The following is a 10,469-nucleotide window of genomic DNA, read 5'->3' on the forward strand; positions in this document are numbered from 1 at the left end:
CAGGCTGTTTAGTGAAGCCCAGAGCAGAGAGTTATGCAGCCAGGACACACAAACCCACTGAGAGCTGCTCCACATCATCAAGTGACTGTTTGCACACTGGACTCTGTTCCACATTTACACAGAGGTGCTTTACTGTCCTCTGGAGGCTCTGAGGGGGAAAAAACCCAAACAGTTCTATCACCTATTTAATACCTCATTTATTTTATACATTCTCTATTAAACCTGTTGGTTCTTCTTAAAGTGCAGTGGTGTCCAAAGTGTCCAGATACATGTTAATAGAATTATAAGGTTAAATATGTTAAAGATAAAGACCAGTGAAAAACCTTATATAGGCAATTTAAAGTTAATAACAAAGCAATTTTATTTTTGTTTTTAAATGACCGGAACATACAGAGACACCACATATCAAACTTTCCTATTCAAAAGGGAAAATGATATCATTTTCTTGTCGATAAAACACTAAAATGAAAATATATATATATATTAAAATAAAAACCTGAACATGTTAAGCCATTACTAGCAAGTTTTCTTTGTCTATTTGAGACATATTGTATCCAAAGGTATTTATTGAGTATCTTTCTACAGCTGTCAGACTGCTCCGCTGGTTTCCTTCAAATATTGCATTCTTAGTTCACTGTTCTGTAGTTTAAAAATAAGAGAGAAAAAAAGGAGCTATAATTTTGAGGCCCCTGAGTACTTTTAAGATTTTTGCCCCCCATGGTAAACGGTTTGGAATCCACAGACCAACACAAAGTGCTTCTGGAGTGGGAAAAAGGTATTCAACTAGGTAGTTGAATTAAATAAAGAGAATCATTTCATTTTCTTTGCAAAGAGAGAACAAAATAGCATAATGTTCAGCCCTGCTTTGGATAGACAAAGTTTATCTATATCACCAATTTAAACCCTGCAGAAAGGCCGTGGAGGTCTCCACATCCCATTACTAAAATAAAATTACAGTTGAAGAAATTAGTAAAATGGAATGAAGATAAACCCTGAGAAATAGTCTAGCTTTTTATGAGAACAATTATTTTCATCCCAAACACTCCCTAGGAAAAACAACTCCTCTCCCTTAAACACTTTGTAGCCTTGCAGCTGAGAAATTAATGAACGAAACTCAGCACCCATAAATCAATATATGTAAAAGGGAATTAATAGATTAATTTTTCACAGGGTCATTATTTCAAAATAAAAGGAAATTTATTCTAAGATTAAAAATCTTTGGTTTCTGTTGCAACTACAATTCATTAACAAATATTTCTCTGCCAGTCTTTGAGGTAGAGACATATATTTATCAAAACACGTTAAATTTAACTAAACTGAGAATATCTTTGAATATCAATTTGTGTGTCAGAGATTTTCGAACAGACTTTGACTAGGCTGTTGTTGAAAATTTAGCTCTATCGTCCTGCTGAAGGGACAATAGTGTGAACCCACACCAGCATCAAGTGTTTTCCACTAGATTTAGTCTCATCCATCCTCTCACCCTCTCCAAGCCTAGTTAAAAAAAAAATCCCACATCATAATACTGCCATCATTATGCTTTACCATGTACCTGGTCTTCTCAGGAGGGTGATGAGGTACTTTTGAGTACTTTGAAAAATTTACTTCTAGGACTTTCATTGTATTTATACTAGTGTTTATTTTTTTCCCCAACTGTCCAAAAGTCTTTCAGATTACTTCTAGTTGTAGATCTCCATTCTCAGATGAACTGCAAACTCTTGTGGGTGAGGTTATGACACCTCAACGTTTTCTTCTATGCTTCTTTTGTCACTGTACTTCAACAAACTTCTGCTTAAACAGAATGCAGAACAATCTGGTGCCTACAATAAATTGAACTTGTAAATTTTCCAGAGACATCTAAGAGCATGAACAAAAGAAAAGCATCATTTTTATTGGTACCACTGTCAACTCTCGGTCTATAGCTCTGCTCCATCCTGTGTTGATCTTTTTCAACATACGCATAAATATTTGTAAAATTTTGAGCAGTACAGACAATTTAGCAGGGAGTAACAATAATCCCGTGACACCAACATTTATTCTAGGGTTTTATTTAAAGATAGAATAAAAATTCGTGGTACGTACATTCTCATACAGTACATGGAAACTGAAACAAATATGGCTCCATTATCACTGATGAACAGAACAGGGAGGGGTTAACATGGGCGTCCTTGCATCAAAACAGGATCAAAGCAAATTTTCCTTTAGAAAATATGGAGCAGACGTCAATGGTCCTGATAATCCAAATGGAATAAAACTTGACTATAAATACCTTATAAAACTTTAATGTTTACTGTGATTGTAAGAGAAAAAAAAGCCCAAATATTCCCCTCTCAAACTCAGAAATAAAATTGAACGCTACCTCAGATCCATTTTAAACAAAGAGGAAGAAAAAAAAAAAAAGATCATTACAGTCTTTTCTCCAAACAATGAGTTTGTTAGGTTGGATGGCTGTCATTCACCACGAGCTAACTGACAAATTAACCTACATAAAGAAAATGACGGGATGTTTACAGGATGAAGGGACAGGTTAATTAACCAGAGATGACAAACATTGGCTCCATTTTATCAACTGGTGGCCTGCAGCCACCTAGTGGCCATAAGTAGTAACATCACACAAATGAACCGTGCAGTCTTGATGACACAGCATGGAACATCTGCATCATTGCTAAGATTTCCATCACCTTAAATCTGATCAAATGTTGCCTAAAGGTAGGAAAATAAATCAAAGTGCCAGCTAGACTCCTCGCTCAGGTGAAGCGCCTCAGACGTGGCGGTGACAGATGGTTCCTAGGAGGACCAAATCACAGTCCTGTTCACAGTTTCACTGGGATCAGGAGGGGATCAGTCACTTTCAAACTTGATAGAGTTGATTGTGGTGGAAATGGCTCCGCCCCGGTAGCTCCCTCTCTTCTTTTTCGTCTTTTCGTGGCGGAAGGACTTTCCTTTGGTGAACTTTAGCGTCTCGTTAGCTTTCTGTCCCCAGTCTCCGTTGGCTCCACGCTGAAAGAAAAAGGGAACATTAAAATATTGGAAACCCCTTCAGCTGAATATTAAAGGTTGCTGGTATAAGAGGAAACTCACCTTAGCTTCAAATGAGTTATCTGCCAGTCGGGGATCAACCTCTACGTGCTCCTCCACTATTCTACGGAAGGGTACGTTGGACTGCAACAAAATTAGAGCCATCAGCCTCTCCTCAGCAAACTATCTGAATTTAGCCGCCATAGCTTTAACAGATCTTACCTTCTTATTGGCTTTTGGGAAAGTCTGTGGCGTTGTGGTCACTTTCTTGTTTTTTGGAGTATTTTTATCATCTTCGCTCTCTGATGACTCTTCACTGCGCTTTCTCTTTCCATTTGTATCTGCAGAAGTTAAAAGACCTCAGTCTCATTTTCACATTCAGAGACAACAGTTTATGGTAGCATGTGTAAAATTATCAACCATCTGTGTGTCAAGACAGGTCTGTGATTTTAATGGGACACCATGGCAAAGTCTAAAGTTAAAATGATGGATCTGAACCCCTTTTAGACCGTGTGGAACTCACTGTTAGCTGTGGGTGTGTTGGGTGCAGTGGTTGCTTTACGTGGAGCTTCCTCCTCCTCCTCCGATGAACTGTCTGATGAGCTGCTGCTCTCTTTGCTTTTAGCTGCTGGGGTCGTCTTGCTCTTTGCTGCTGCAGGTTTAACTTTGCTGGCTTCCTCCTCTTCAGAGCTGCTCTCACTGGATGAGGACTCGGCAGGCTTACCTGCCACCTTTGCTGCTGTTGTGCTCTTAGGAGTTGCTGCTTTGCCGTTGGAGACTGCAGGTTTAGCAGGCGGGGCCTCATCTTCAGAGTCAGAGCTATCTGAGGAGTCAGAGCTGCTCTCCTTTGCTTTTTTTCCTGCAGCAGCTTTGCTTGAACCTTTAGCTGCTGGGCTCGGTTTCTTGGCTGCAGGCTTGGCTGCTTCATCCTCTGAGCTCTCAGATTCAGAGCTGCTTTTTGTTTTAGCAGGTGTAGCAGCCTTTGAGGCTCCAGCCACTTTAGCTGCAGCCTTTGAAGCTGGAGTAATGACTGCAGATTTGGGTTTGGCTGCCTCCTCGTCTTCAGAAGATGAATCAGAGTCAGAACTGCTCTCTGATGCTGCTGCAGGTTTTGCTGCAGTTTTAACAGGCTTTGAGGCTGGAGTAGTAGCCTTTGCTGTGGGTGTGGCAGGCTTTGAAGATGGGGTCGCTGCTTTAGTGACTGCAGGTTTGGGTTTGGCTGCCTCCTCGTCTTCAGAAGAAGAATCAGAGTCAGAACTGCTCTCTGATGCTGCTGCAGGCTTTGCTGCAGTTTTAACAGGCTTTGAGGCTGGAGTAGAAGCCTTCGCTGTGGGTGTGGCAGGCTTTGACGCAGGGGTAGCCGCTTTAGTTACCGGTTTGGGTTTGACTGCTGGTTCATCTTCAGAATCAGAGTCAGAACTGCTCTCTGATGCTGCAGGTTTTGCAGCAGCTGGCTTTGATGATCCAGCTGCTGTTTTAGCTGCAGCCTTTGAAGCTGGAGTAGCTGCTTTAGTCACTGCAGGTTTGGGTTTGGCTGCTTCTTCTTCAGAAGATGAATCAGAGTCAGAACTGCTCTCCGCTGCAGCTGCAGGTTTCACTGCAGTTTTAACAGGCTTTGAGGCTGGAGTATCTTTTCCTGCTGTTGGCTTTGACTTGGTTTGCTCTTCTTCGTCTTCTGACGACGAGTCAGAGGCTGAGCTGCTCTCTGCCGCAGCAGAAGCCTTCGCTGCAGATTTTGAAGCCGGCGTAGCCACTTTAGGGGTTGTTGGTTTGGTTTTTGCAGGCTCTTCATCTTCAGAGGAGTCCGAGTCTGAGCTGCTCTCTGCCGCAGCAGAGGCCTTCGCTGCAGATTTTGAAGCCGGCGTAGCCACTTTAGGGGTTGTTGGTTTGGTTTTTGCAGGCTCTTCATCTTCAGAGGAGTCCGAGTCTGAGCTGCTCTCTGCTGCCTTGGCTGGAAGTTTAGAAGCAGCAGTGGCGGCTTTTGGAGTCGCAGCTTTAGTGGGTGGTTTTGGTGGAGCCTCATCTTCAGAGCTGCTTTCTGCAAAGATAACACACAGCTACCATTTAAAAACATTAGCAAGACTAGAATTAGCATAAAGAATGCATGACAACAACCTGAGGGCAACAAAATTAGAAATGATATGAAATGATTCTTTTTAGTGTTCCTCACCGGAGCTGGAGGTCTCATCTTTTTTTGTAGTGACAGTTTTTGCAGGAACAACTTTGGCTACTGGTTTTTTAACCGTCTTCTGTTCCTCCTCTGAGCTGGAGTCCTCTGAGGAGGAGGAGTCCTCCTCCTTAGCGGGAGTAACTGGTGCAGAGGTTTTAGCAGGTGCAGGCTTGGCAGGAGGCACCTTTGCTGCAGCTTTTTTCTTCACCTGCTGCTCTTCCTCTGAGCTCGAGTCCTCCTCAGAGTCCTCTGTTGTAGCCGGAGCAGCTTTAGCCGGAGTAGCTTTAACCGGAGTAGCCTTAGCCGGAGTAGCCTTAGCCGGAGTAGCCTTAGCCGGAGTAGCTTTAGCCGGAGTAGCTTTAGCCACAGGCTTCTTTGGTTCATCGTCCTCAGAACTTGAATCTAAGACAGGAATAACACTGGAGTTTGTCATTTCACGCGTTTTTTTTAGGTTCATAGCAAAAGTATAATCAGGTCCAGGCTTACCAGAGCTCTCCGAGCTGGATTCTTCCTTTTTTGCCTGAGGTTTGGTCGATGCAGGTTTTGCACTGGTCTTCTTTACAGGAGCAGGTTTTGCTGTAACGTTTACAGTGCTTTTAGTTAAGGTGTTAAATGTTTTGAAAAGCCAGGCTAAACAAATTGGGAACCTCTTACCAGCCACCTTCTTTTCCTCATCACTGCTGTCGTCGCTGCTGTCTGAGGACTCACTGGCCTTGGCTTTGCTGGCGGCCGCTGCAGCAGGAGCCTTATGGATGGAAGCAGGAGGAGGGACGGCGCTGTATGCCCCTAATACACAGGAGGACATTTGGACTATAATGTTACTATTGCAACATAGAGGTCCCTAAACCAATGAGGTTTTCTTATTCTTGTGTTAGGCACTTCTGGGCAGAGCCTTTTTCTCACATCATGCCTGATAACAGTTGTGTAATTGGTCAGGATTTGGATAAGTGTCATTAAGCGGGAAATGCAAAGAGGAATCTCTGCTTTTCACTTGGGAAATTCTCTGCTTTGATTTCAGCAAAATAAATCTGTACAGTGATCCGTTATGTAATAATTAGAATTAGAGCTGTATTTCTAATATTGTGATATCAAACTGTAAATTTTCCTTTTATGGTTATCATAAGGTTAGAATTTCATACAGACCAAGAAGAAGAAACTTCCCAGAAAGTAGGAAATTTCTAATTGTTTTTTTGTTGATGTGGTTCTGCTTAACATAATGATCCCGTTTGATTAACTTTGAATTCAGCAGAATGTAACCTGAGAGATTCTATCAGATGGATTAATGCAACTGAACAGCATTTTTTTTTTTTACAATAAGTGAGCAGAATAAAATATTTCATAGAGTTCTTAGGAGGCTTAAATTATTACTTTAATTTCTCAGTATTTAACCAAGTAAAAAAAACAAACCTGCTTTGGGTTTCTTGCTTGGCGGAGCTTCATCCTCAGATGAAGATGAGTCTTCACTGCTGGATTCAGCAGGAGCTGCAGCCTTCTTTACTGGAGTAGGCTTAGCGGGAGCCTTACAGAACACAAAATAAGCCATTAGTACATTTTCAACACATTTATACACTGATGCTGGGGGAACCTTTTCCTGTTTACCTTTGCTGGTGGCTCATCTTCAGAATCAGAAGAGCTATCTTCACTGCTGCTCTCCTGCTTCTTCTGAGCTGCCCCTTTAGCAGAAACCGCTGCTTTGGCTGCAGTCACACCTTCTGTTATCAAAAACAGAGCACATTTTAACTGGTTTCCACTCTCGTGATCGTAACTCATAATGGCCTCGGACTTACTGGCAGCAGGAGCTTTGGTAGGCTGCTCATCTTCAGAGTCCGACTCTTCGCTGCTGGAGCTGCTGTCCTTCTTCCTCGTGCTGCCAGCAGCTGCAGCAGCAGCCTTAACAGGAGCCTACAGACACCAACCTTCATTTTAGGAACTTGGTGAAATTTAAAGTCTTTAACTGATTGATTTCAGTATAAGGATTTTGCCCACCTTTGCAGGAGTCTTCTCCTCCTCAGAGTCGCTTGAGTCCTCACTGCTAGAGCTTTCTGCACTGGGTCTGGCTTTCTTGGCTGATGGCCCATTAACAGACCCCGGATCATTAGGAGCTGCTTTTCGTTTCTTGGCTTCAGGAGACCTTGTCAATGAAAATGAAATTAACGCTAAGAACTAGATTACCTACAATCAGCTCTTGAAAGTACACTCTCTCACACCTGATCACAATTCAAAAAAAGCATTAGAAGCACAAAGGATTTCAACTTATCTACAATTATTAACGATGAAGTAATAGTTCTCACTAAAAGGATTGAGATATTCCAAATCAGCTTTTTCACCTCTCTCCCTTTAGAGGTGGTTCAGGAAACTTTTTTGTAAATAACACTTTCTAAATCTTGTTAAAAGTAGAAATGGCCTCTCCTTGTTTCCTCTTCGTCTGATTGAGCCTCCAGTCATGCTGTCATGCAGTCAGCAGTAATAAACTTGTTGGAGGACATTTGTTGCATCAAATTAAATAAACATCCATTAAACCCAACGTTCAGACATCTACATAAAACAGGGGAACAGGAAAATGCTTTAATTTGAATCCTGTTAGTTTTAAAGACGACTCAGCTGATGAAACCCAAAAATTTAAAACGATTGGAACGTCACTGAAGACTGATAAATATCCATCAACTGAGAACCAGAGATCCACTGATCCAATACATATACACACACCAGTATTGAAGAACATACTAGATCAGATGTTGGAGGAAATGGGCCTGATCCATAGAAGCAGTTGGTCCTTTTTTAATTAGACATTTAAGTTTTGTTAAAAATATAATAATTGGTAGAAAGGTTTAACCCTTTCTAGGCATCCATCTTTGATTTAATAAATACAATCTGTTCGAACCCTTATAATTGCACATTTGTTTTAGGGGGGGGGGGCTTCTTTCTGTTAAGATAATTTGCTGTTTTGATCGTTTCATTTTCTGAACTGTCTTTAGGCATATACAAGAGTACATATGCTTGCTTATTGAAGGAAGTTTATGGCATACTTAAAAAAATAAACTATCAGAATTGGAAGTGGGAAAAAGTGGATTCTACAGAGAAGTATATCCATGCTCTCTGCAGTATATGCACTGAATGCTTGAACTAATGCATGCATTTTCACGCATGCATTAGTTCAGGTATAACAGGAACTGTTTGGTAAATAATGAAACTCTGACCCTTGGCTACTGTCCACACCTTTCAATAACCCCTGAAAAGACTTGGCTTCACATTATTCTTAAGCTGTTGATATCCTGCCTTCGCTTACATTATACTGTACTTTTTCCTTCCACTGAACTTTCAATGATTTGACACAGATAGGCAAACAGTGTGTTAAATAACCTGATGAACTACTGTCAGGTAAGTCATTTTAGCCTTAATTGTACAACATGCCCTCAATATACCATATTTATATTTTGATGGGTTTACAGCAATATTCATCAAAATGTAACAAATACATATGCTCTGTGTAAAGAGAATGTATCAGTTTGTGGACACACTTATGCTTGTTGTGATACATAGACGATAAGATTACCAGAAAGTATACAAAGCATAAACAAGATCAGAAATCTAATTCAGGGATTATCAAAAAATACATGTAGAAAAAAAAAGATAAAAAAGAATGAACCAGCACCTTTCTTTATTATTTGATAAACATAACATAGAGCCTGGTGTGACTGTTTCATCTAAGGTTTAGTTTTAATTCAGAGAGTAAATAAAAATGAAAGACAGCTTACTTCACCCAGAAGCTGTAGATGTTGACGAGACTTTCTTCATTTTGATCTTGTGGATTCTGCAAAAAAGGAAAACAGAAGTTACTGATTACAAAGAAGGCTTTTAGTTTGATTTAATATCTATATTATATAATCTATCTTTATATAGTATCTACGCGTTTTTGTCAATTATAATCCACCCTGCAGCTACAACACATTCAACATTGCTGCACGTGCTTATATCGCCGGGCCCCCCCGCACGTTACCTGAGCGTTAACAGTTAATATGATGCTGTAGAAAACAAACAGCGAGTCAGTGGTTACGAGTCAGTACTTACAACTTTAGTCTGCTTTAGGAACTCCTGAGCTGCCTTGGTGAACTTGTTCTCCAACAGGAACGAATAAACACATTTATAAAGATCACTCGGTACTGAGTTTGGCTCCGCCATCTTTACCACGCTCCTTGTAGACAGAAAGGAAGTGACGCAGTCACGGACACCTCATGACGACAAACAGACGATTACATGAAGAGATGGCTGCCTCCGTTTTAAAAAAATAAAGCACAAAAAATTTGAAAAAATATGAAGAATTCGTACTGGTAATGTGATATTAAATTACATATTAGGAGTTCTCCCGATTTTTTATTTAGTAGTATTCGTGCGTCGTGAAGTGTTTTATTTGAAATGTTTCTACAATTGTTTTAATTTTATTCCCAGCAGAGTGAGACCTCTGCCTTTTATTTCCGAAATTTACATATAACAAAAGATTGAACATTATATATATATATATATATTTTTATTCCCAGCAGAGTGAGACCTCTGCCTTTTATTTCTGAAATTTATATCTATATATATTTAAATGACATGATAACAAGTGTAATATTGCATTGACGTTACATTTCTAAACCAGCTTTTATTTATATAACATAGTTATTTTTATAAAGTCGTTCCAAGTTGTGCGCATGCGCGTCACAAAAGTGCTTCCGTGTCCCTCGTGTCATAACATGGTGGCCTCCACTGCTTTGACACTAGCTTGTTGTTGAAGGGTTTATAGCTGTGGAATAAGGGGCCATTTGCTGTAAGCATGCCTCGCTACGAGTTAGCGCTGATCTTGAAGGCAATGCAGCGACCGGAGACTGCGGCTGCCCTCCGGCGGACCGTGGAGACCCTGATGGAGCGGGGTGCGGTGGTGAGAGACCTGGAGAACCTGGGAGAGAGGCTCCTGCCTTACAAGATGACCAAACACAATCAGAGGCACAGTAGAGGGACTTACTTTTTGGTGGATTTTTATGCTGCTCCGAGTATCCTTGACGGCTTGCTGGACCACCTGCACCGTGACGTGGACGTGGTGAGACCTGCAGTCCTGAAGAAGGACGAGCAGGGGCCCAAAAGCAGCTGCTGTGGCCCCTCCAAATAGTGTAAGAAGTGGCTTCATGTCTACAATAATATACATTATTAAGTGACACATGAAATATAAAATAATCTATAATATACATAATAAATTGGCACATAAAAAGATATACTGCCATCTTTCTCTTTATATATATGTATA

General features: G+C 40.8%; 2 protein-coding genes across 2 annotated transcripts in view; one reads left to right on the plus strand and one right to left on the minus strand.

Moving 5' to 3' along the window:
* Window positions 1–1,963: 1,963 nt before the first annotated feature.
* On the minus strand, window positions 1,964–9,393 carry LOC107103264 (nucleolar and coiled-body phosphoprotein 1-like). Its single transcript, XM_015402899.1, has 14 exons — window positions 9,257–9,393; window positions 8,944–8,999; window positions 7,175–7,319; window positions 6,976–7,090; window positions 6,788–6,900; window positions 6,596–6,707; window positions 5,843–5,974; window positions 5,675–5,764; window positions 5,189–5,590; window positions 4,928–5,056; window positions 3,542–4,810; window positions 3,241–3,359; window positions 3,082–3,162; window positions 1,964–3,000 (listed from the first exon to the last, which is right to left on the minus strand). Exons 1-14 carry the CDS (start codon window positions 9,365–9,367, stop codon window positions 2,842–2,844), a joined length of 3,033 nt encoding a protein of 1,010 aa, XP_015258385.1. The 5' UTR covers window positions 9,368–9,393; the 3' UTR covers window positions 1,964–2,841.
* Window positions 9,394–9,896: 503 nt separating this feature from the next.
* mrps6 (mitochondrial ribosomal protein S6) overlaps window positions 9,897–10,469 on the plus strand; it is a 2,238-nt gene continuing 1,665 nt past the window's right edge. The window contains exon 1 of the mRNA XM_015402888.1: window positions 9,897–10,335. Coding sequence (XP_015258374.1) covers window positions 10,002–10,334 — 333 coding nt within the window. The 5' untranslated portion in view covers window positions 9,897–10,001 and the 3' untranslated portion in view covers window position 10,335. The remainder of the gene's footprint in view (window positions 10,336–10,469) is intronic.

Source organism: Cyprinodon variegatus, unplaced genomic scaffold (assembly GCF_000732505.1).
Source record: "Cyprinodon variegatus isolate N-32 unplaced genomic scaffold, C_variegatus-1.0 Scaffold1406, whole genome shotgun sequence".
Lineage (NCBI taxonomy): Eukaryota > Metazoa > Chordata > Actinopteri > Cyprinodontiformes > Cyprinodontidae > Cyprinodon > Cyprinodon variegatus.

Coding starts and splice junctions, on each gene's coding strand:
- LOC107103264 (XM_015402899.1), bottom strand. CDS start 9,367: ATGGCGGAGCCAAACTCAGTACCGAGTGATCTTTATAAATGTGTTTAT. Junction 6,708..6,787: donor AAGATGAGCCACCAGCAAAG/GTAAACAGGAAA, acceptor GTGTTCTGTAAG/GCTCCCGCTAAGCCTACTCC. Junction 4,811..4,927: donor AGACTCGGACTCCTCTGAAG/ATGAAGAGCCTG, acceptor ACTCCTCTGAAG/ATGAAGAGCCTGCAAAAACC.